The sequence below is a fragment of the Falco naumanni genome, chromosome 11 (assembly GCF_017639655.2).
Source record: "Falco naumanni isolate bFalNau1 chromosome 11, bFalNau1.pat, whole genome shotgun sequence".
Taxonomy (NCBI): Eukaryota; Metazoa; Chordata; class Aves; order Falconiformes; family Falconidae; genus Falco; species Falco naumanni.
In genome coordinates this window covers 11503944-11529600 of record NC_054064.1, presented here as the reverse complement: position 1 = coordinate 11529600, position 25657 = coordinate 11503944, and the positions used below count along the sequence as shown (strand labels likewise).

Below are 25657 nucleotides of genomic sequence, written 5' to 3'. Positions count from 1 at the left end.
ATGGCCCTGCAGCTGGCCCGGCTGCCCGGGGGCCGGCGGCACCCCCCACCCCAGGAGCAGGCGGTGCCCTTCGCCGCCGCCTCTGAAGAGGGAGCGGCGGGGCCGGGCGGGGGAGCGGAAGGGAGAGGCGCTGAGGCGGGGCTTGCCAGCAAGATGGCGCCGGCGGTGCGGGGGCTGAAGAGGCTGGTGTGGCAGAGTGAGTGCGGGGGTCGGCTCCCCGTCCCCTTCCCCCGGCGCTGGGAGCGGCCTGGGGCCGCTCGGTGGGCGGCGGTGCGGGCCGGCGGCGTTCGTTGCTGCTGCGGCCGCCGCCGTTGTCGTCGTCGCTGCTGAGGTGTCGCCTCCCTGTAGCCCGGCGTGTCGGGGTCGGGGGTCCCCCGGCCGCCGGGGCGGGCGCCCTGGCGCGGCTGGAGGCGCGTTAGGCGCAGCGCTGCCTGGCGGAGCTGAGGCGGGCGGCGGGAGAGAGGGGCCGGGCCGGGCCCGGGCGGCTCCGCGGGGAGCCCGGTATGCGGCAGCGGCCGGCGGTGGTTGCGCTTTCCCGGCTCTTTCGGCTGGTGCCTCGTCGGGGTGCCGGGAGGGGGCCCCGGCTGGCGGCGGTGCCGCAGGTGCTGCAGTAATAGCACCTGGGTGGAGACGTGTTTGCCGTGTTCGTAGATAGGGGAACTGTACAGCCACCGTGCCCGCTCTGGAAGAGGTTCAGCTGAAGTCAGGTTTTCAAGGGCTTCCCTGTCGCTTCGAAGGGGCGGTTTTGGAGCTCCCGGCTTCAGAAGGGGCGCTCTGGGTGTCTGTCACCAAGTGGCACTGCCCGCTTTGCATTGGGCTTCACAGTTTTCAGAAGGAAAAGCTGAAGGTGTCCCCAGGTACTGTCATAAATAAACTGCAGGCTTTTATTTCCATGTTCAGGAACAGGTTCTACTGGTCTTTGTTACAGAAAATGAAGTTGTAACTGCTCCAAGTCTTACTGGAGTAGAAGGGCTAATAGAATTTCAGGTCGTGTGAGACCTTTGGGGAAAGGCATTAGCAGCCACCACACGCTAGGCTTAATAGTAGCGAGGTTGTGACTCCACGAGCAGCTCGGTCAGCCCAGTGACTGTCACTGAAATGAGAAGATCCTGCTGCTGCCGTGTCTGCGTTCCCCTCGGCTGCCACCTGCAAGCTCCAGCCTGCTTGCTTGTGTCACTGGGAGAGAAAATAGAAAAAGGGGAGAAAGAGGAAAACAGACTGTTCTGTGGTGTTCAGGCCTGGATTGCTGATACCTGTAACTTGCTTGCAAGAGTTAGAGCCCTTCGTTTAAAACTTGACCTTTAAGAATCCCTGCTTTTGTTGCTTTGCTTTGTCCTGTCTTGCTATGTGAAGTCATTTGTGGTTTTGACTGTAAAGTGATTGATTTGTCCTGAGGTGTTTTATGGAAAATTGGACCTTGAAAAGAGGGAACTTGATCAGAGCACTAGTGCATCCTCAAGGCGTGTAAGGACTTTTAAAAACGGCATTGCCAGTGCACACAAGACGGGGAAGAAAAACGTTTATATTGCAAATGTTGTGAAAAGGAATGTTTTGAAAGAGGCTGTTAGATAACTAGTTACTCTGGTCTTTCCAAGGCTACAACAATGGAGACTGACAAACCAAGTTTTAGACATTGCCTGGCACTTTGTTTATGGATAATTCAAGGCTATAAATGCTGCTTTCTAAAGTTGCAGCAAGTGTTTTAGTTGGTTGGTTTGTCTGAAAATAATGGCTCAGTGATGCTGTTGCTTCACTTAGGTTGTTGTCAGCGTGTGTCTTATTCTTGCCCTGTGAATAGGCAAAGAAGTTGTACCTGTTGTGTGTACAAAGACTGTTGTACCTATGCTCTGGTGGGGTGCTGTTAAAAACCTTTCTTTCCATCATGATAGTCCTTTCTGTAAGATGCAATTTGAACTGAACCTAAGCAGAAGTGTGTGAAAAGGTTACTTCACCAAAGTTTGTTGTCAGCGAAATTGACAATTAGGGGGGACAGGGGAAGCTACCTGTATTTAGGAGGCAGTAGTTCCTGTGGTTAAAACTATAAAATTAACTATATACTGCATCTCTGTGTGTGTGTCTGTTAACAAGGTTATTTCTGCAAGGAATTCTGCATTAATTGTGTTTGTACAACTTTAAAATGTGCTCTGGTTTTGTGTAATAAGATTCTGGCTTAACCATAGATATCTGTATTAATTTTTTTAAATGATTCAGCATTTCTGTAACTTTATTTACCAGGGCACTGGCTTACAGTGAAAGCTGGTTTAGCCCTTTCTTCAGGAAGTGTGTTATAAATGGGTCATTAATTTTGCCAAGGTGCAGTTTGTTTCTGTTTTTTTTTTTTATTTGGCGCTTTTTTTTCCCCCGCACACAGGGATTTAGCAGTCTGCTGTTCTGTCAGGGTTGTGTGTAGTTCTGAAATGGATTGGGAAGTATAAGTAGAAGAAAAATGCTTTAAACTAATTGAAGGTATTCAGATAAGACAAAACTAGTGAAGGTAGTTAAGATGTGTGGTTGATATGAAATTTGAGAGAAGGAAATGGGACCTTAAACAAGCGTGGAACAGTATTCATACCTGGGTTTATGATTGGTTTTGGTATGTTCAGAAGACTTACTGGAGACAGCTGAGAATCTGAAAACTAATATATTTGGATAAACTAGCTCAGGTTGAGGACAAAACAAACAGCAGTGGGAATGTTACAGTGTATTTGCCCCTGCATCTGGTACACGATAGCTTGGAATAAAATTTCTTTTCATGGTGGGAGAAAGCTGACTTCTACTTTTAATTACAGACATTAACTTCAAGACACAACTGGATTATGTATTTGTGTGTTCTGGTTTATTTTATAGGGAAGTAAGGTAAAGTATTGTAGAAAAAATATATTTGAGGTTTTGGACAAGGCTGTCAGGCACTCAGTTTAGGAAAAAGAGCTCTGTATAATGCTAAGGACTAATTCCTTGATAAGAGTGTTCTCAGAAAACATGAAAGTTAATGAAGCTTTCTTGAGGCTAAAGATCTGTTCTTACATCTTGTGTACAGACCTAGAAAAATCTAATTTAAAAATACACAGTATGAAAGTGACAGGAGAAATGTGCCTGTATTGCATCCAGGGTTCAGGTAGATGAATAAGTTACCTTTTCTTGGTGAAAGAAATAGATCTTGGTGGCAGCTGTGGAGTGTTGAGTGTTCTGCAGTTTTCTAGAGAATGTATCCAAAGAAGTCACAGGAGTGTTTACAGCAGGCTAAGCAGCTCTAGAACTTGTTGAAAACTGTGAATTATGTATAATGGGAAGAATGCTGAATTGGAAGCAACCCAGAGGGCAAGTTTGGGAAGTGATAATGGATTTTGGGGAGTTGTATAAGCAGAGAAAAGTTCAGGAGAACTGAGCTTGCGTTCTATTGTTTAGCAGCATCAACGAAATAGACCAATTGCATTCCTCTTGAAGCACGTGCTTTTTGCTAAAATTACTTCTGGACTAGTGGTTCTGTCAGCTTATTAGATGAAGCAGAGTGTGAGGTTTTTAAGTTTCTATGAAAAATGTCAGGTGCAAAAAGTAACTCGAACATGTTGGAAAGCTAAAGCATAAAGTACTTTTCTTTCAAAAGAAACGTGCTACACAAACTTTCACACTAGCACATCTTTGTAAAATACAACCACGAGAAGCATGAAGTGTGACATTTTGGGAGTGCTGTGTGCTACGCAGTGTTAGAGTTGGTGAAGCTGAAATGAAATGAAAGCTGGATGAGCAGGTAGGCTGCTCAACTGGAAGAAACTGAGTTCTGAGCACTAGAAGTTGAGGTGTCCTGATTTCAGTGGGAATAGAGTTAATTTTCTTCTTAGTAGCTGGTACAATGCTGTGTTTTGGATTTAGTATGCACTGATTTTTTTTGTTGTTGGTAAGTAATGTTTACACTAAGTCAAGGACTTCTCAGTTTCTTATGCTTTGCCATTGAGGAGGCTGGAGTGGCACAAGAAATTGGTGGGGGACGAAGCCAGGACAGCTGGCCCCAACTAGCTGAATGGGTATTTCATACCATGGAACACTCAGTATATAAACTGGGGGAAGCTGGCCAGGAGCTGCCGATTGCTGCTTGGGGACTGGCTGCGCATTGGTCAGTGAGTGGTGAGCAACTGTGTTGTCCATCACTCGTGTGTGCACATGGGGCGTTTTCCCCTTTTATTCCTTTTTCCTTTTCATTATTGTTAGTTCAATTATTAAATTGCTTTTAACACGTAAGTTTTACCTTTTCCCCCATTCTCTTTGCCATCCTGCTGCAGGAGGGCAGAGTAATTAAGCAGCTACATGGTACTTAGTTGCCAGCTGGGGTTAAAACCACGACATGAAGGGAGAGATGGAGTGTCTTGTGATAGTGCCACATCAAAGGGACTTGGACATAAGAGAGTATATTAATATTTATAAACACTGAGGAAACGGGTGTACTTCTGTTGCATGTGCACCTAATATTCTGAAACTTCTTACGGTCCTTTTGCTTGGCAGTAATCACAAAACATGTGCTCAGTTTGCTTGTTTATATTTTAGGCTTCTGTTTTGTTACTTTCATCTTTTCATTTGGGAAAACAGTCCAACTATTTCAATAGGCAGCAGTAGTCATCAGCTTAATCTGAAATTCTCTGGTAAAAGAGCAGAATTGTCAGACCTTGTTATTCCTATGTTTATAAACACCAAGTTTTAAACAGTTCCCAAAATCTTCTGACTTTTAATTAATACATACCACTACTGTGAGATCAAATCTGAATTAGCCTGATGACATCACTCCTGAAAGCTGCAGCTCAGTTCTGGTGATCTTTAAAAGCTGTGGGTCATAATTAGATGCTGAGTCATGGACAAGCATTTTGATTGACATTTTTCACAAAGTTGTCACAGTAGGAAAAGATAATGGATACCTTATTTTAGGTAACTTTAAATTCCTGAAAGAACTGGTATTTTCTTACACTTAGTCTGGAATTCTAGAGAAAGAACAAGGACATCTGAAGTTAGCATATATTTTTTACAATAGGTTTATTTGTGTGTGTGTTGGTCCACCTGCCTTACATTAGAGAAGCTTAAATTTTTTTGCATATGCACAATCAATTTAGTGGAAGAGCTCACTAAAAAAATAAAGTGAAATGTTTCCAGGCCTGTGAAAATTCAGACCGATTTTTATGGAGCTCTTTTAGTGAAAGTGAAAAATTTAGCTACAACTTTCTGAAATGGGCAGGAACAGTTTCTGGTCAAGCATTCTGTAGAGGTATTGATTGCTGTAGGGTTTTTTTCTTAAAACTTTATTCTTTTTGAGGTCTGTAAACATGAGTCTAAATGGGTGAATTTTATTTTTTTTTGGTAACAATTTGATACATCTAACTGGTAAACTGTATTTCTTCTTATAGAGCTAAAATCATCAGTATTTGATGACTGCAGGAAAGAGGAAGAATGGAAGGTACAGTTTTGCTATAATTTTTGTAAGCATGTTGGAATCACTTGAAAAATCTGTAATCTGTATCACTGAGTATACAACAAATAAGTATCATTTAATGGCTGGAATTTTCACTTAAAATTGTTTTCTATCCAAGTAATGGATTATAGTTCTGTTAACTCAGATCTCTGTATAAAACATAATGAAAAATCTAAGGGCTAGTACAGGAAGAACAAATGGTCAGTTGTCTCAATTATTTTTTTAAGTTCTGAAAAGAAAATTAAAAACTGTTTCTGTTTATCTTCACTTTTCTTTTGAAAGATTTGTACTTTATTATTCAAAAATTTTACTGCTGTGCAATACATGTGGAGCAGGATTCAGCAGTGCGATACCTGTTAGAGCTGCTTAAGCTGTAAAACGTTTTTAGGATAAGTACAGATATATTTAAGCAGGCCATGGGGTAGATTGACACGAATCTTTTGAATTCCTGCTAAAGTGAAAGTTTTAAAATACTTTCCAGTAGTAGTGGGGACAAGCTATTTATTTAAGATGGAGCTCATCTTTTGAAATCCTGGATGTAGGGAGCTGTCTTTTGATGCTGAGATTAGTTTCCCACTGCAATGCTGCTATATGCAGGTGATGAAAAGATAGAGTAATAAAATAACGTCAGCTTCAAATTTCTATGGCAAGCTGTTAAGGAAATAAAATGGATTTATTATAGCTGATTGATTAATCTAAATACTTGTGTGGTTTTTGATATATTTAGATAATTCTTCTAGATGATTACACTACTAAATTATTGTCACAGTGTTGCAAAATGACTGATCTACTGGCAGAAGGTATCACAGGTAAGCACAATTCTTTTAATATACAGATGGCAATATCATAGTGAGAAAAAGGGAAAGAATAAAATCGATGGTACCCTTGCAAGAAATTGTCTTAATTTGGTTGATGAAGGCAAGTAGCTATGGGATGTTAGACTAGCAGGCTTTTTGGCTCGTACAGTAATTGCCCAACTGTGATTTATTTCTTACCTTTTTAATGAAAAATCGAATGTTTCTCTGCCTAGAACCTAAAATGCTCTTTAGAATCTTTTGCTAAAGATGGCTGTAAGTGGGTTTTTTGTGTGTGTGTATGGTGTTGGTTTTGTGTGCTTTTTTTTTTTAGTTTTGGTTTGTTTAGATTTTTTCTGTTGTTCTAGGTGATGTTTGCTGTGTGTTTTTTGTTGTGGTGGTGGTGTTGTTACCTCCCCACCCCCGTGGTGTGTGTGTGTTTGCTAATATTCAGGATGGGGTAAATGAGAGAGTTATCTGTCACAGGGTGATTTTTTAATGATATTATCTGTCAGTTGAAGTTAAGGAAAAACAAGAGCTCAGTAAAAAATTAAGGGAATGTTAGTAAAACATACACAAATAGGCAAATTGTTCTCTGCATTTTTTCCTAATGTGCTCTGTAAATCAGTAATATCTGCTGCTTTGAATTCCTCGATGCTCATGAACAGTAGAGTTAGGATGCAAATGTAGAGAAACTTAAGTACTGAAGCCAAAGTGTGAACAGGAGACTAATAGACAAACTGAGAGGTGCTTGCAAGCAAGTGGATGTGATGAAGGCAAGAATTTAAATTTGTTGTGCAGATATATTTAGACACCTTTCAAAACAAGAGAACTTTCTGTAATTTAAGAAAAAAACCAACCAACCCCCCAGACTTGAAAGTTGTATCACGATTGCTTTAACTACAATAAGCCCCTAAGGAATGTTAATAGTAATTAGATTGTCTAGAACGTTTCTCCTGTGCCTTGGTGTTGGCCATTGTTAAAAGTGAATAATAGATGGATTGTGATAAATCTGTTATGCAGTATGCCTATTCAGTTAAGACTTTGTTTTGCTATGTATATTTCAAAAAATATTTTCTTTCTAATAAATGTCATGGGCTTTTCTTCCCTACGAATTAAATCAAGCATGTTTTTCCTATCATAAAACAGTTTTCAGAGTTCCTTTTTACAATTGACCCTTATGTAGTGTGTGTTAGTGTATCATCCTGCTGAACATTTTTTTGTGCCTGTTTTTGAAAGTGAAATGAATATGAAGAAGGTTAGTGATCTAGGTTTTAATTGGCTTTAGATTTAGATTTTAGAAACACTTTTGCAAGAGAGCATTATTTAGACTTATTTTTTGAGGAGTAGCAAGACTCTTATTCCAGCTGTTTAGTATAACATGATTCTTCTGGAAGAATAATAGCAAAGCTGTATACATTCAACTTTTTGGAGTGTATTTTTAGTAGTGAAAAGTACTGCTTATCCTTTGTGAGAAACTTTCAGTGAGCATGTATCCTGTTCATCAATAAGAAACCTTTTAGTTAGTACACTACTGAAAAGAACCTGTCTTTCCACATCCAGATATCTGACATTACTCATCTTCCTTGTTCCTCCCCCTCAAAATTAGTGAGCAACACGAACCTCCCCACGTTCTCAAGCTAGTGTGCTGCAATGCTACATAGTTAAGACTTTATTAAACAGAGGAAACCAAGAGTTGAGTGAAGCTGATTTGCTGAAAATGTCTAATTTGTGCCTGCAATTATATTGAAACAGAATAAGTGTACAGGAAACAGGCAAACAAAGGACAGAAGAGGCTTTAGTCCAAAATGATGCCCTGCATAATTTCATTCTCTCTCTCGGCTTCAGTGTACTGGAAAAAGAGCCATCTTGCCAAGGCAGTTCTCTGGCAAGATAGTTCATACTGGGCCCCATAGTTTGAGCATGTTTGTATTTCAGTACCTTTCTGTGTGAGGGCAGAACTCTGCTTGTGTGGGATAGTTGGAAATACTTAGCTTACAAATTCAGTTGACATTAGACTGAGGGTTGAAGAAGTCTTGTGGTGACTTGCTGTATTTAAAACAATAAATAAAATGTCAAGGCTCTCTTAGCAAAAGATGGGTGTTTGCCGTTAATCTTGTGGACAACTTGATTAGTGTTACTTTATCATCTCTGTACTACAATATGTTTGGTGCTTTCCTTACACATGCATAAAGCTCTTAATTATAAAAATGTAATATGTCCTTATTTATAGTGGTGGAGAACGTATATAAAACCCGTGAGCCTGTTCCACACATGAAAGCAATATATTTAATAACTCCCACCAAAAAGGTTAGTAATTTAAAGAGAATGAGCAAGATCTTTCAGACTGAAAAAGCAATCTTATTTTACATTATTTACTACGTATAACTATGCGATACTTTTCATTTTGCGTGATACTTGTGTGCTGCTTAATTTTCTGTAATGAAAAGACAATGCAGTGTTGCCATAGAGTATGTTGCAAACATGTACCTTTTGCTCAATGCCTCCATTGTTTCATTGCATAGATCTTACTAACCTCACTGAAAGAGATGTTGTATCAAATAATGATGCAACACATTAAGCAACAGAATTCTAAGTAATGATTCTAATAAAGGATTACTGTTGTTTCCTAAAAATTCTTGGGAGAATAAATCTCAGCACTGTTACAGGTGGAAAATGATGCAGCTGTCTTGCTTTGTGTACTTCCTAAAGTGATCTTGGTGCATGACTGACCTTCTGTAACTATTTATTATTCTTGGTCTGGAATTAAAAATCTCTATCTAAGTGTTTTCTTTTCTTGTATGTTGATTTGCAGTATTCCTAAACAGGACTTGGTAATTAACAGGGCAGGAGGAGAGGAGGGAAAAGATTTGTTTGGTGTGTGAGGAAAGGCAAAACGCTGTAATTATTATTTTTTTATTATTTTTCCTACCTCTGCAAGTCTGTGGATGGACTTATTGATGACTTCATCACCAAATCATCCAGCAGATACAAAGCAGCATATGTGTATTTCACTGACTGTAAGTAAGCTTTTGTGTTGTAGTTTGATAACTTTATATAGGTAAATAAGTAAGCTTCTTGAATTTATTTGCTATAATTTAGTACATGAAAGTTTTGGGTCCTGTTTCTTGAGGGAAGATTTGAGACTCAAGTCATTAACCATATTTGGCTTGCCAAGCTGTGGCCATCATGCTGTGTGGCAATAGTCACTTCTTTCCCAGTTATTAAACAATGTTGATTGTTCCCGACCTTAGCTTTCAATTTAGGTAATCTAGTTTTATTTTTGAAGTATTGCAGTCTTCCCATATGTTGGAGAATGTGGAGGAAGACAATCTGAGTAAAACTATGTATCTCATATAAACAAAATAGTACTCAAAACTATAAATGCATGAGAGTTTGCTGCAAGAACAATATTTTGTAATTGGTTATTTTACGTAGCTCCTGGAGACTTGTGAGCCAGCTTTTTCCCCTTGCCTGAAAGAAGGTGCCTACTAAGCACTTGCATGCGTGATATAAATTGCAAAGCAGAGACAATTAGTGCAAATGGGGTTAATGTGACTGCATGTTCCTCTGCAGTCAGTCAGCGTGACTAAAATGGCGTGTAAAGAAGGAAGATGTTATTTTTCCCTTTAACCTTTTTGTGGCTTGGGAAATTTTTTCTCTCTCAAATATGAGAATTGATAGCAGAAACTTTTGCTTGGATAAAATCAATATCCTTCACTGCTGTGGACTGCTAATTAGTGTTCTACAACTTCACTTGCCAAAAACTAGTAAAAAATGACCAGTAATGCTTCTTCAAAAAGGTCTCAAATGCAAAATAATGATTATACATTCCCTTTCACTCTAGGGAGATTTGGCAGCTTTTTGCATGTGACTTGTTAATTGGCTTTTAGTTTAGAGTTATCTGCTCTGAGTACTCTAAGCTTATAATTGAGTTAACAGCTGGAATGTGTATAAATGATTTATACTTGGAATCCTTTCTTTTTCCCCCTAGTTTGCCCTGACCACCTCTTCAATAAAATTAAGTCTTCCTGTGCAAAGTCAATCAGGAGATGCAAGGAGATTAACATATCCTTCTTCCCATGTGAGTCTCAGGTAGGTTTCATACTTTATTTCAACAGCAGAAAATAGTCTGAAGGACTCTTTTCAAGTGTTGTCGAACTTCTAGAAAACATTGTAGATTGTTTGTGTGTGGTTTTTTTTTTTTTAACTGACAAACTATATGTGAGACCTATTGCTGTTTTGGCCTATTTCCAGTGCATGCCTATAATTTCCGGATGAAAATAAATGCTCTTGTACTCGAAATGTTTGCTGCTTACACTTAACCTATTTGCAATACTTGGAGTCAGTTGCAGTAGAGACAGGAGAGGCAGAATCTGTTTCTTAAGAGGAGAGAATTTTTCTGGCTTGTCTTTAGCAGGCAGTAAAGTTTGTTACTGCTTATACTGAGGTGTTATTTTGGTAGACTAGGTAGGTTGGTGCATAGGAATGAGTAGAACTAACTACTTGGTGAAAAATCAGAAAAAGAGAATGAATGGATGAAGGGGAGGGGAACAAAACCAAAGCCTCACTGAAAAAGAAACAAACTAAGAACTTGGCAAACTTTTTATTGAGGAAAATGTGGAAATCCACGTTTTCCACTGTGTTGTTTCACATGGGTATTGTGTTGAGAAATGATTTGTTGCTCATGCACTTCAGCAGGCACAGAAGGCTGAAATGCACTCTGATACTGACCGGTACAGTGAAGCCCCCAAACCCTGCCTGCGATGGGGAGTTATTGGAGTAACTGTTAATGTCTCTTTCAAGTCTTGTGTTCTTCAAACCTTCTGAACATAGCAAGGGTCAGAACTCTTGTGTATGCCAAGTGACGGGTGAATATAGGAGAGGTTGCTGCTATTTGTGTCTCATTGTGATGCAGTTTCCTAGTTTGAAGACACACTCCTTTTTATGATGATTTTTTTCTTATTTGGATTGAGAAGCCATCAGAGAATAACTAGTGTCCTGATTGATTGGTTTGTTTTGCAGTGGTGGTGATCTTCCCAAGCTTTGTTTCAAACTGGTTTTGGGATTCTGCTAAAGTTGATTGTAAGAAAAAGTTTTGTAGCTTCCCCTACCAAATAAGGCATGAAAAGATTTTGTTGTCCTGGTTTGCTGGAGGACTTGCCGTGAAACTAGAAGTTGGAGCTACTTTTCTAAAGTTAAAAATAAGCAGCACTTAGTCTCTTCTTGTTTTTAGTTCAGTGTTCTCAGTATTTTGGGTTGTAAGAACATTTTGAATCCTTAGCAAAAGAACAGAATGTCAACTGGTTTTCCTGACTTAAAATCCCTGGGCCTGCTTTCTGGGGTGGTAAGAGTAAATAATCAGGCCGAGGTCTGGGCAAAGTCCAAGTGATTATCTGCTGAAATGAAACAAACACCTTTATCTGGATGAATGTTCTTCTTTGACTGTATAGTTACAGAGTCCATCTGAAGCTGGAGAAAATCCATTTACTGACAATGTGATTTGTTTCCATTCCATTGAGTGAACTGTTGAAAAAGTTTTTATTCTGCTTAGTACTTAATCTTTTATTAAGGTTTAATGTAACTTAGGAATTGAAGTTCTTGGAGATAAAGTCTTCATATAATAAACAGATACAATATGTAAAGTTCTATTTTCAAGAAATTTAGCTTGATACCTTCTACAATCATTCTGGTAATTTAGCTTGCTACATTCTGATATTGCATGGCTCTCTATGAGGCACTGGATGATATTTAGTTCTGCCTGTCTTGGGTCTCTCCATCTGTATAGACCCTAAGCAATTTGAAAAATATAGTCCCTTACATAGGGGCAGAGAGTAATAGAGGAAAAAAGTATGAGAACAAGAAGCAAATGAGCTCAACAGGACAGAGAAAGGGTACTGAGGTATGGGTGTGGTTTTGTTCATTTTTTTAAAGTTGATTGTGTATGGCTTTTTGTTACAGCACATAGTTTTAAAGTATTAGCCCATCTTTTACCAGATATTTTCACAATATACAACTTAAGCCTTTTTTTTTTCTTGGTTGTGCTTTACATAGGTATTTACTCTCAATGTCCCAGATGCATTCTACCGCTGTTACAGTCCAGCTCTAGAAAAGACAAAGGATAAAGATGCTGTAATGCAAGTAATGGCTGAACAAATTGTTACCTTATGTGCCACGCTAGATGAGAATCCAGGTGTGCGATATAAAAGGTGAGGCAAAAATAGCATTGTATAGTGTAGTTGCTTTCACTTTTAGGACTTCCCACATTGTTTGGTTATAGCTTGAGGTTGCAGCATAGTTTCTTTTATTGTGGGTGCATTGTTTTTAATCCACAGCTCCGAAGTATGGAGCGATAGGAATTTGTGAAGTGTAGACAGAGCAGTGCATTACTTCTGTGTGTATTCATATAAGGGTACTTCATATACCCTGTTCTGTTAATGAGCTGCCCGTTTTATGTTTGGTCAGTAGAATGACACTCTAATGTGTTGCGTTCTAATATACCGCATGCATAATACTGTAACAGAACTGCTGCTGTTGGTAATTTTGCAGCTCTGCTTGGCATCAAGGTATTCATAAATTGCTGAGGGAGATGGAATCAGGATTTCTTTGTAGTAGAGATATTGAGAAGAATACCTCTTTTGAGCTTTGGATCAAAGAGTAGCATTTTTGAAGTCAAAATAGGCATCTGAGATTATGCTCAAGAATTGCATTCTGTGGTGTAGCATGAAGTGGTGCCTTATTCTCTGCAAAGGTAATGAAGAAATAATTGCTTGACTGTTTTTTTCTTTTTTTCTTTCTTGTTTCCCGCCTCTGAGTGAGAATTTTAGGTGCTGGGCCATATGCCAGCTAATGTCAGTCTTTTGGCTGAACCTGTTTCTGCTGTGTGAAATACCTGAAGCATTCAAAGAGTGGAATCGTAATGTAAGAGTGAAAATATATTGGAAATACGTAGAATGGAGTTCAGAAACTGCTCGTGAAATCAGAGGATCAATCTAGGGAGTTCTTTCTGTTTTAAAGGTAGCATTTTTAGTGTTGATGAAGAAATTTTTATTTTTGCATGCTTCCTTTTTCCCAGAGGACCATCTGATAAAGCCAGCAAACTTGCACAGCTTGTTGAAGAAAATCTTGAGAACTACTACAAAACTGATGAGAAAAGCCAAATAAAGGTAAAAGTGAACAAAAATGTTTGCGTCATTTTTTGTAAGTCTGAGGGGAAAAAAAAATACCTTTGGAATATGTTTTGACAACAGGTTCTACAAAACCAGATTTTATTTATTAATGAAGGCAACTGGTTGCTATTTGGTTGTATTTGTGTATGAAAGCAACTTGAAGGTAGTAACTGATACTGTAAATCTGTAGGTAAGTAAATCTAACTTGTGTGATCAAACTAATGGTCGTTGAAAAACTGGACCTGTGATAACTTAGGGGGTGATGCAAACCTGAAGTGGCTAGCTTGTTTTAACATCACCTTCTATAGGGCTATGTGTAGAAGGGACTTTACTGCAGAATTGAAGTGTCTCCCATTAAGGGATTTATTGTCCACAAAGATACAGCTTTTCACATAATTTTGATCTGGCACTACAGATCGGGGCAGATGAGGGTAGCTGCCTAAATGCAGGAGTATGGGGTAAACCATACAGCCTGTATGGAGTAAACCACACTGACATTTCACTGTGCTACAGGAATAAATGTATCTGATGCTACTGCCACTTCACTAAATCCCAAAATGAAACTTTCAATTGAATGTGTAGAGATCGTTTGTTTGGGTTTTTTTTTCTGTATTGCAGCACAGTATAGACAATCTCTGAAATACCAAAAATAAACCTAGTTGTGAAAAGTCAGTGGGAGGCCATTTTTTGTGGTGGTTTCTTTCCCTTTAGATTTTTTGCTCATTAGGTGAGGTTACTGAATGCATTGCAGTGGGCTAAGAGCACTGCCTTAAAACTAGATTTAAGCCCACTTCGTTGTGGTTATCATCTAAACGTTTGTTTCTATTTATGTTGATAAACACTTGGACCATACGTTTTAGTTTTTTCCAGTTACTTTTTAAATGTCTGTAGTACTGCAACTTGAATAGACTTAACATGCATTAACTTTGTACTGCGTGTTTTGACTTTACATTTATTTGATGGCTTTCTAGGCTAAAACCCACTCGCAACTAATAATAATTGATCGTGGCTTTGACCCAGTATCAACTGTACTTCATGAACTCACCTTCCAGGCAATGGCATATGATCTGCTACCAATTGAAAATGATACTTACAAGCAAGTACTTTTTTTTTTTTTTTAAATCTAAAAGCTTTATTCTTGATTATAAAAATCTAAGGAATTGTTTAGCTGAATTGCACCATTGCAATATTACCTGTTTATGTTACATAAGCTGCTTCACTTATTATTAGTCTTTTCTCCTGGATTTGTAACTGCTTCTTTTTAACCTTAGATGGGATTAGGTATGATCTAACTGGCATTTTTCTAAGTTTTCAGTCTAACAAATTGCATTTCTGTAAAAACAAGACTAGACTTGAAGCAAAACCTTGGTAGTGCACATTCAGATTCTCTACTTCTTTCATATTTTGGCCTGACAAGGCAAACAAGACCAGTAATCGAATCCTGAGAAAAAGCCTAGCTATTTCTCAGCAACGCTCACTTTTACAGTTCCAGTCACTTAATTTGTGTAGTTGTTGAGATGCACATTTAGGTAAGCCCTGTTCAATTCATAAGCGTTATTTTATCACTGCTTGGAATAGTATGACCTCTTTTTACATAATGTACGTGCTTTACTGTTGGATGGTTCTGACACCAAAGATTTTGGGAAGACTTTGTTTTCTGATCTCGTTTGCTGTAGTTGGTCTGATTGCCTCATTGTTTTAGTTAAGCAAACAGGAATGCATATCTTCTGTCAGAAACACTGAATGAATATTTTCATAGAAAATGTAGAATTATACGAATCTGAAATTTTCTGGGTATGAAAATGCAGCAAAGTATGTTTTCGAGGTAGTCACGATCTGACTTGCACAATTAATCTTGTAACTTTTTTAATTTTCTGCTTTCTGGCCATATACGCTGTGAGTTTCTGTAGATGTGAAAAAGTTATGTAGTATGATTGCTGTCTTGCTTTATGGGTTTATTTCTATTTGTAGAAAAGTAATAGCTGAATGCTGTAATGCATGTTTCTTGTGTATGTGAAGTAATTTGTCCTACATAGTCTGTTTTGTTGGTGAATGGGACTTTATTTGCACTTGGCAATCTCGATGTGTATTGCTTTGCACACAGTTGGCATTTGAAGCTGAAGACAAATTGAGGTGCACGTAAATGTATGATTGAAACTCTAGTTAGTGTTGGTTCAAAAGAATGTCCAGAATTCTTGCCTGCAAGAATCGTTCCAAAATTAATCTTTCTTCTTTGTTCAAAGATGTAATCTGTAAAATCCTTATGTAAATTTTACTGTGTTGGGCAGTAGCTTGGCTTGTAAAGTAAAACCTGTGTATGTTACTGGTATTACTGTGTCTGTTGACTAAACCGTAACAATTAATACTCTTTAAGTTATGAGAATGGGATGGCAGGGGGAGGCGGTGGCCCAAACCAAACAACTGTCTGAATTTTCTCTTGGAAGATACAAAACAGAAGGACTTGCTGGGAAGGAACGGGAGGCAATTCTGGAGGAAGATGATGAGCTCTGGGTGAAGATTCGGCACAAGCATATTGCAGATGTGATAGAGTATGTGAATAAATAACAAAAACTAAGTTTATGCAAGTTTATAAAAGTTTCTTTGAGGGAATGCATTTGAGCTGTTAAGCAGGAGTACAGGCGGTAGTGAAGATGGCTTGCACTGTAGACTACATCCTGTTAAATAACTGATGCCAGGAAGAAAACATACTTTGAAAAATACAGTATGCACAGAGGTATGCAATTTTACTAATATTAATTACAGTTCTTAAGGAAAATGGAAATAAAATTATTTCCTGAGAAGTATCTTAAAATTGTTTAAATGTAAAGGGATTATTTTGCATAAAGTACTGGCAAGTTACTGCATCAAATGACATTATGCATGTATCATAAACGGAATGTTTAACTTTGTTTCCTTTATCAAAGAACACTTTTCTGTGAAGTAGATCTGTATGTGCAGCTTTTACTTTCATTCAGAAGTTCTTGTTGAGCGGTCCTTTTAAAATTTTAAGTAAAGATCTTAAGATTTAAGAACTGTGGTACTGTTGTGTTTCATTGATTTCCCTTTTTTTTTTTTTTTTTTTTTCTTTTCCTCTCCCCACCCTTAGGGAAATACCAAAACTTTTGAAAGAAGTTTCATCAAAAAGAAAAGCAACAGAAGGAAAAGTAAGTTGTTGAAATTGGTGTTGTTTTTCCTGGTAGTTTAATTATTTACAGCTCATCAGATCTATGTAGTTCATGGACTTGTAGAAATGGAGACTTACTCAGTGGTGACTTTTTTGGGGGGACAGGGAGTAAGCAAGGCTGCAACAGGAAGAGGAAAAAAAAGTATGTCAAATATTGGGCAAACATTTTTTTAACTTGTATCGTTTCTTCACAGTTATCGATATCTGCTCTGGCCCAGTTAATGAAAAAGATGCCGCACTATCGTAAAGAGATTAGCAGGGTAAGGGGTCTTTTGTAACAACAGCTTCACAATAAATCATTTTGTACACTGTAGTTCTGTGTTGTTGAGGTCTGGTTTCATTCTGTCATTTTCCTGTTAGGTGTGCTATATTGCTTTTGTCCAAATTAGTATGTTCACCTACTGCAGAATTTTGAGAAGAACTTGTTTGCAGGTGTTTCATTTTAGTATGTAAAAAGCCTACTTAAATGATTTGTGTACTTTGAGGATTGAAGATAGCAGAGTAGTGTAATGTTTTAAAAGGTATTTTGGGGGTTAGTCTCTTAAGTGAAGGGTAAAGCACAGAAAATGCATGATGGTACCGCGGGATAGTTGAAGGATTGAGTCTTGTAACCAGTAAATGATTGCTTGATGTGTGTGTTTTTTTTTTTTTTTTTTGTTCCCTGCCCCCCCCCCCCCCCAACCAAACAAACCAACCCAACCAAAAAAAGCCAACAAAGTTACAGCATACATACATGTATGATTTTTGTTTTTTGGTCTTCTAGCAAGTTGTTCATCTTAACATAGCAGAAGATTGCATGAACAAGTTCAAATCTAACATAGAAAGGCTCTGTAAGACTGAACAGGTATGTTTTTTTTAAAAAATCCAAAACGAACCACAAATCAAAGAAGTGTGTGAATGTGACACTTGTTTGCAGGAGTAGATGTTGCGTTAATGGACAAAAGTAGTGTCTCTGCCTTTTGCTTTTTTTGCGATCGCTTTTTGAGGTAGTAGTATTAAAGCTAAGGGAGTTATACAAGGCTCTTACTCTGCCAGTGAAAGATGCTTTTACTTTTGTTTTTTGGTCTTTGAATCTGGCTAATTTGTTTAAGGATCATCATTGTTTTTTGTTGAAAACACCCTAGAAGTTGTCTTACTATGTTCTGTAGAAGGAAGCCTTTTTAAAGTGTCTGGGAAAAGTACTTGTTAGGGTGAGGTATTACACTGTACTACTAATCTCATTAAAAACTATAACTTCTATTTATATTAATTGTAGTTATCAAATGGTTTTACGTGTTCGTGTTGTGTAGTGTTATCATAATTCTGTAACTGTTGAAATAATTATTTCAAAGATTTTTCATGCTCAGTTTAAATTGATGTAGCTTGTTTCATGAAACCTATGGTTTCATTAAAATGCATTTCAAAACACACAAACCAACGTTGTTTGTTTTTTAACGATTACTCACTAAAACCATGTTTTTTTTTTTTTGTTTGTTTTAAATTTAGGACTTGGCTCTTGGAACTGATGCAGAAGGTCAAAAAGTGAAAGATCCAATGAGAGTCCTCCTTCCAGTTCTGCTCAACAAAAGTCATGAGAGCTATGACAAAATTAGAGCTATTCTCCTGTATATCTTTAGCACAAATGGTATGACAAGCTGCCCTATTTTTTTTTTTTCTTCTCTCAGTTCTATGGACTTAACCCAAGTATTGGGATAGTCCAGTATTTTTCTTTAACTTAAGCATCTGTATTGGAGTTGATGGCCAAGTTTGGAAGAAATACTGTCTATCCTGTGTAGTTTTTCTTCTCTCAAATTAGTACCAAAGACACTATTGGTAAGGAGTTAAGAGATTCAGTACAAGTAGCATCATTCCTGTGCTTGGGTGTGTGCAACAGCTCAAATTTGCTCCTTTTCACTTCCTATTGAAGCTGTTAAAGGGTGGTCTCCATGTTCATTGCAACCTGAAAACGAAGTTGGTGGGGAGAAGAAGAAATTGGCAGAATGTGGGTCTAAGGAATCTGTAACATTGAATTTTGTCTCACAAATGGAGCATTTACACAATTTTTTTGTAAAATACTATGTTAAACTTAGACTGGCCAAACAAAAAAAAAATATCCTGGACTAAATTAACAGCCCAGAATGTGAGACAAAATTGGTCTTATTCACAGTCACATGGTAATTAAGCTGTACTTTTTCCTTGTATTGAAGGAACTACCCAGGAGAACTTGGACAAGCTGATCCAGAATGTACAGATAGAAAGTGATAGTGATATGATAAGAAATTGGAAATATCTTGATGTCCCTGTTATCTCTTCAGTAAGTATGTATTTATTTATTCTGTAATTTCCTACCACCCAAAGACTTGTTACAGCTCTTTCAGCAACTCTTAGTGGTATTAACCAGGGGTGTGTCGTGGTTTGTTTGTGGTTTTTTTTTTTTTTTTTTGAGCAGGCAGCTACTAGGAATTCTTGTTTTTATGATATGTCTAAGTGGTAAATCTGTTAAACAATTAACATGAATCATTTTCAAAGAAAGATACCTATAACATTCCTTCCAAAATAATCAGATGGTGACTTGAGCTAGTTGGTTTTGGAAAGTGCCAACTTAGTTGCTTGTCTCTGAAGTTAGTATTTCTAGTGTATCCTGAATTCTAGAGGTATTAATTGTTCTTTGTGGTTATTTCTTTTAAAAGTCCTACTGATTCCCCCCTCCCCCCACTAATAACTGGGAGTAAGTTTAAAAAATACAATACATTGTATAATAAAGCCATGTTCTGAAAATCTTTTTCAGTCTGCTGCTCAGCAGCATAAACACCCAAGAAGGGATCGTTCTTCAGAAGAAACTTTTCAACTTTCTAGGTGGACGCCTGTTATCAAAGACGTTATGGAGGTAAATTTTACCAACTAGTTAATTCATGGGTGCAGTGCAGAAATTTACTCAAGTGAGCAGTTCTAGCTAGTCTTTTGAAATTCCATAGTACCTTGAGTTACTTTTGTTAAATACATCTCTTGAGCAAACTGATCACTTCTAGTCTGTCTCTAATATAGAATATCGGATTGTTGTTTGTTAGCAATGCTCCTTTTTGGAGGTTGTTTTGAAGGTGAAGCAAATAAATGTGAAAGCAAAAAGTCCTTTTGAACAGCTTGTCCTGCGACTGACGGTGTTCAGTGTAATTTAAAGATCTGGATTTTTTTTTTTTTTCTCCAGTGCCTCTTTAAACTGCAATTCAGATCATAAACTGTAGGTCAGGAGAGGCTGGAAAATGTTACTTGCCAGTTCAGTTGATTTGTTCTTAAATCTCTTGTGAAGCATCACTTGATGGCTGATGTCAGAATAGTGAGTTGACTGGACCTTTAGTGTTGATGCAGTGCTGTCATTCACAGGTTCTTGGTGACTTTCACATGTTCATTTGTGTCTGCAGAGAACTTCTCTTATATACTGCTATAGAGAAATTAAATATGAAGGTTACTAGAGATGAAAAGCTGCTAGTGAAATCTGAACAGTTAAATCAATATCATGCTTATAAAGAAAGCATATACACTTCCAACTTTTTGTGATACCAAAAAGCCTTGTAGTAATTTTCAGCATTATGTATTCTAGCGTTTTGTTACGTAGGAGTGTTGTTCATAAGATGCTGCTTGCAGTTGGATATCCTAAGATGTTGCGTGTGTGAGCATTAGATTCCAGTTAACTTCTTTACTGGGAGTTGAAACTTGTTGGGTTTTAGGTCTGCGTGGCTCTCTAAAAGAGATATTTGTTTTGCCCTTCAGGATGCTATAGAAAACAAACTAGATTCAAAAGACTGGCCTTATTGTTCCCAGTGTCCTCCTACCTGGAATGGTTCGGGAGCAGTAAGGTAAATGGTTTAATTTTCTGACATATAATTTAGCCCTTTTTCAGTGTTTTTGAAATGTACGTTCTGAAGTGTGCTTACTAAGTGGTGAAATAATGTATATAAGGTGATGTTAATGAGTAAACTCTACATTTTTATTTCACCTAAAACATAGTGAACTTAGTTGTTACTTTAATAACTCTTCTTAGCTGTATACAGCTTGTTATTTGGAGTATCTTCCTTTTGCTTCAGAGTTAGAAATAACATTTCCATATTCCTAGAATGAGAAGTTTAAACCATTGAGCTTTTTCATGTGAAGTAGTTTCAGGAATGGATTATCAGTATATGGTGACTTTGGCAAAAGAATGTGTTCATTTCTTCTGAAAATTATTTCTGCCGTGGTAGTGGTTGTGTTTTTCTTGAAGTTAATGATTTCAGCAAGTTAAATTCAACTTCTGTAGCTGTCTCATTAAGGAATATGGGCCTGTTAGACATTTGACCCCTGTTGTCAGGTGATGATTTAGAGAAGGTGTAGGAAAGTCGGAGGTCTTGAAATCAATTCTCTGCTAATGAATGTGGAATGATGTGTTCCATGTACTTGCATCTTTACTGAGTAGCACTGAAGTGACTTTTTGAATTTTTTTAGCTTGCGAACTTGTACTGTCCCTTTTTCCCCTTTTTAATCCCACTGGCTTTTGAACCTGATGACCAATATCTGTGTGTTTGACAGCTTTTTCACTTTTGGTAGTGTTATTTAAATGGTGAGACAGCTGAATTAGAGAGAAGACTGTTTCTGTCACAGGAATGCTCATTGCACTAATCGGGTGGTGGAATTTGTAGGGAGGGAAACATTATACATATCCTAAATGTGAAGGACCCACTTGAGTTGGATTTTCTACCTTTCTAAACAAAAGACAGAAGGTACAGATACATAGCCTTAGGAAAACAGGTTTGTTGCTTCCACTGCTAACCAAGCTGTTGACGTGTCCTTATGTTCCTGGATGATCGGTGCAAGGAAACACTAGAGCAAGTCCCTGTGTGTTGTAACTGGATCCTTGTCTTACAGAGTGGTGAAATGTGGGAGTCTTTTAGGCACCCCAGCAACGAGAGATCAGGACTGCAGATGATTTTAATCTGAATCTGCAATTATTAGATCTGTGTTAGAAAGTATGGTGGGGTTTTTTGTTCCTAGCTGTCTGAATGTTATGTGATAACAGCCAGATTTTTATTTTATTTTATTTAGACATTCCAGTCATATTTGGAGGCTGAAATACCTAAGACTCTATTTTTTTTCAAATGAACCTCTCGTGAAAAATGCCATTGGAATTGCTAGCATGCAGAATTAAGCTGCTTTTTAGAAGTCCTTTGAGTGTTAGCTCTGTGGGCAGCAAGGTTTTCACTTTGTATTTGTTTTCCCCGTTATGATAACTGAATAGTTTGAGTAATGTGCTAACTTGTTTTCATTAAAATTCTTTTAATTATCAATCTGTCTGAGTTCTTTTGCTGAAATTATAATCAAACCATGAAGTGCGTGACAGACATTGTTGCTGCTTGAGTGTATAATTTTTACCAAAATTAATTACTAAAGCTATAAAAATGTCATCTTATGAAATCTTTTACAGTGCCCGCCAGAAACCTAAAGCGAGTTATCAAGATGAGCGAAAGAGTAGTGCAAGGCTGATTATATTTGTGATTGGAGGAATTACATATTCTGAGATGCGCAGTGCTTATGAAGTTTCTCAAGTCTACAAGTCCTGTGAAGTTGTTATAGGTAAGCTTGTCTTGGGAAAAGGGCGGTGTGTAGGGGTTTTACTATTGTGTGTTTCTTTTCTTACAGTCCCTATGTTCAGTAAACAAAACTATGCTCTTAGACTGAAAATATTTTAAGAAATACACTGACTATAGTATTAATCTAGAATGTTTGATATTTGGATGTTTTTTTTGCAACAAGATTTTAAGAACAATAAATACAATTATGCTCTATAGAGGAATCATTGTGAATTATATCAGACAAACATATTATTAAAGTAGCCTGATGTATAGCAAAAAGAATTTAAACAGATCTATTTTTCCTTGTGTTACAGTTTACTCACAGACTTTTGTGTCTGCCTGTGCTTTACCTTCAGCTAGACTTATTACTGTCCATTGCTTTTGGAAGTAGTAGGAAAGCTGGCAGACAAGCACAAAATCACTTGCTTTGGAAGGAGGGGAAGTATTAAAGAAAACCAAAACCCCAAACAAACCAACCCAAGTAAAAAAACTTTTTTCGGTGTTGCTCAGTTGACTTTGTAACATCTTCTAGTTCTCGTTAGGTTTCTTCAGAGAATTTACATAAACCATGCCATGATTTATAGCTTATGCCCTGAAAACTGAAGTAATCTCCCTAATCTCAAGGTTTGGCAGTAAATGCATGGATTACCAGCTGTGGTAGTAATCTCTCAGTTAATACTTCAGAGGCAGCAAATGCTTGTTTCATTGGCTGCTGTGCTTCAAATAATAATTTCCTGTAATGCTATTTAAATTTAGGTGCTAAAACATTTGCATGATAAAACAAAACAGAGCTCCTAGGTACAGAACTTTACCAGAGACCTGTATCCATCTGCAGTAGCAGCTGGTGTCTGAGTGCACGGTCATCTAAAGCATTTGAAATCACTTGAGATGCCCTATGTCTGGCAATTAAAATTAGTGTTGAGTTTCAAAAAGGATTACATCTATCTACCATAATTCTAATAAAAAAAATACTCTTCCCTAAAGCCATGACAGCCTTGATTCTGAGATAGTCTGTTACCTCATAATAGCAGGGTATTATGACATATAATACCCTGTTGACATAATACAACACAATAGCATTGTAGCTGTGTGTGTGTGTATGGTTGATTTTTTTTTTTTTTCGGTTGGTTTCCTGTTTGCTGGTTTCATTGGTGGTGGCTCAGGTAGGTTTAATGTTGGTCCTAGTTTTGAGTTGCAATGGAAAGACTAGGACAACAGGTATGTAGTATAACAAGACTGTTTCTTCATCTGAGACTTGTTTACAAAGCCATGTGTAGCGTAGGTTGCTCTTTCACTGTAATACCTGGTACTAAACACAGCACCGTCTTCCCTTTTGTATAGAGATGATTCTTGTAATTTTGTTCATAATCCTGATTTCTGAGGGAAGGTGATAACCGCTAAATTTCCGTGCGACTTACTGCAAGGTGAAAATCTTCCTGTATTCCTGATTCAGAACTCAAGGAATATTAGCCCATTCAGATTGACGCAGCTAAAACTAAAGGTTCAAGACAGCCCTAATAAACAGTTAAGAATTCCCTTTAACTGTAGGGCGACCCTTCGTGGCAGAAGTTATAATCATTTTCTCTGAGAACAAGGGAGGTAGTTGTGCAGTCCTGAAGAATAATGAAGATTTTCTTTGCGGCTCCAGACTTGGGATTTGTTGCATTTTTTTCAAGGAAACGTTAGTCAGTAAAAGCCAATTTGCTGTAACTGATATTTCTGTGGAAAACTACTGTTCGTAATAATCTTTAATCCAGGTGGTTTCTTGATTCTAGGATAAAGCCTGTCATTAACTCACCCTTTCACAAAATGGGCAGATCTCTTGCAGGCTGGGACAACTGCATGCAGCAAATGTGGCTCAGGTTCAAGCCAATGTTTCAAACCCTGCAGAGCAGGGACTTGAAACTGGTATCCAAAGTAAGAGTCCTAATCTGGAGGTGTGGGTGTCTCAGTGTGTGGAAAAGGGTCACTGCCTGCCTAATGGTGACACTTACGTGATGGCACTTTGTATGGTAACATGTGATGACACTTTGAACTGTTGTATTTTCAGTTTTCCAGATACTGTGAAAAACACTGGCCCGGAACTGATACTGTTAATACTTATGTTCTTTTGTCAGGTTCTACTCATATTTTGACACCTAAAAAACTACTGGATGAAGTGAAGAGCCTTAGTAAACCGAAGGATATGGCCTGCATTAAGGATGAATAGAAACGGTGATGTTTATGATGCATTAGGAAAAAACAAATAGTGCATACATATTCTTATGGAATTGACTTTACTAAATGCAGGACACTAGATGGTTCTTACTAATGGAATGTCACTTTATAATTTAAATATGCTGCTCTTTTGGGGGAGTAGAAGGCAGAGTTAAAAATCAACTTGTGTGTTTCTTAGGTTGTAGGTAGTATACACAGGGTTACACTGTAAGTGTTTTTTCAGAAGCACGTTCATTCCTAACAAATTATGCTAAAAGTTATCGTAATTATATATAAACTGGAATTGTCTTTGAGAACTGTGAAACCATTCTATAATAGAGTTTATTTCTAAAAATGACTGAATTAAAAAGGGTCTGGGTTTTTAGGTAGAGGCTTCAGAAGAAAATGTGTAAATATGAGTGTATGGTAAAAATATTTCACGCGTTACAGTTTAAGAAAGCTGCACTCACTTTCTGTATAATAACTCACTGAAAATTCTTTAAATATACATAATTGAAAAATCAAAAGGTTTTTTTTAGGTGGTGGTGGGTAAGGTAAAAAGTTAATCATAGAAGTACTGAGCAGTTCTAGTTTCAATAAATTACTTTGGAGAAATCCTGTCAACTGTGCACTGAAGTACACTTTATATTTAAGTATATACAGGGTTTATTATTAAAGCTTTTCACAAAACCTTAATTTTTTACAAACTTCCTTATGATTGTGTCTGCATAGTATGTCTGTGTTAGAAGTGGAGTTGCCTGTGATATAGAAGTTCCAAAACTTTAAGCATAAAGCCTCTTGTTGAGGGACTGGGGACAGGGGAAAAAGGGAGGAAAAGAAGGGAAGCAGCTGAATCTCTCAAATGGCTTGGTAATTTGAAAAAGAAAAGCAAACCAGACACTGAAAGCTGATGTACTTATGAGAATTTACTGTTTTCTTCTGCTTTGTTACATACTAAGAAAGAAATACATAAATTTATATTGAAGGGGATCAAATAAATTCTAAATTTTATTCTGTAATAGTGGTAATGTTTAGAATTGTCTTAGAAAATGACTCAAGTAATTAAAATTACTCATCTTTTAAAGGGATGTTGTATTGGTGTACCTTGAAACATTGGTTTGCTGTATGTAGAATCTGAAAAAAATGTCATAAAAAATAGATAACTCATGGCTTTTTCTTTGCATTTTTCCCAACTGTAAGGGTACTCGTTGGCCTTGCAGAAAGGTGGTTTTGTTTCTTTTCCCTTAATTTTGCCCTCGGGTTAAGAGAACATTTTTGCTAGG

At 37.7% G+C, this 25657-nt stretch overlaps 1 protein-coding gene across 1 annotated transcript; it reads left to right on the top strand.

Annotated features, from left to right (window-relative positions):
• Nucleotides 1-126: 126 nt before the first annotated feature.
• On the top strand, nucleotides 127-25541 carry STXBP3 (syntaxin binding protein 3). The gene is made up of 19 exons (XM_040611126.1): nucleotides 127-196; nucleotides 5388-5437; nucleotides 6180-6261; nucleotides 8480-8556; nucleotides 9188-9266; nucleotides 10241-10341; nucleotides 12301-12455; nucleotides 13322-13412; nucleotides 14387-14511; nucleotides 15860-15964; nucleotides 16522-16579; nucleotides 16794-16859; nucleotides 17363-17443; nucleotides 18085-18223; nucleotides 18786-18892; nucleotides 19367-19465; nucleotides 20347-20432; nucleotides 22031-22179; nucleotides 24296-25541. The coding sequence occupies exons 1-19, from the start codon at nucleotides 154-156 to the stop codon at nucleotides 24385-24387; spliced, it is 1785 nt and encodes a 594-aa protein (XP_040467060.1). The 5' UTR covers nucleotides 127-153; the 3' UTR covers nucleotides 24388-25541.
• Nucleotides 25542-25657: the final 116 nt, after the last annotated feature.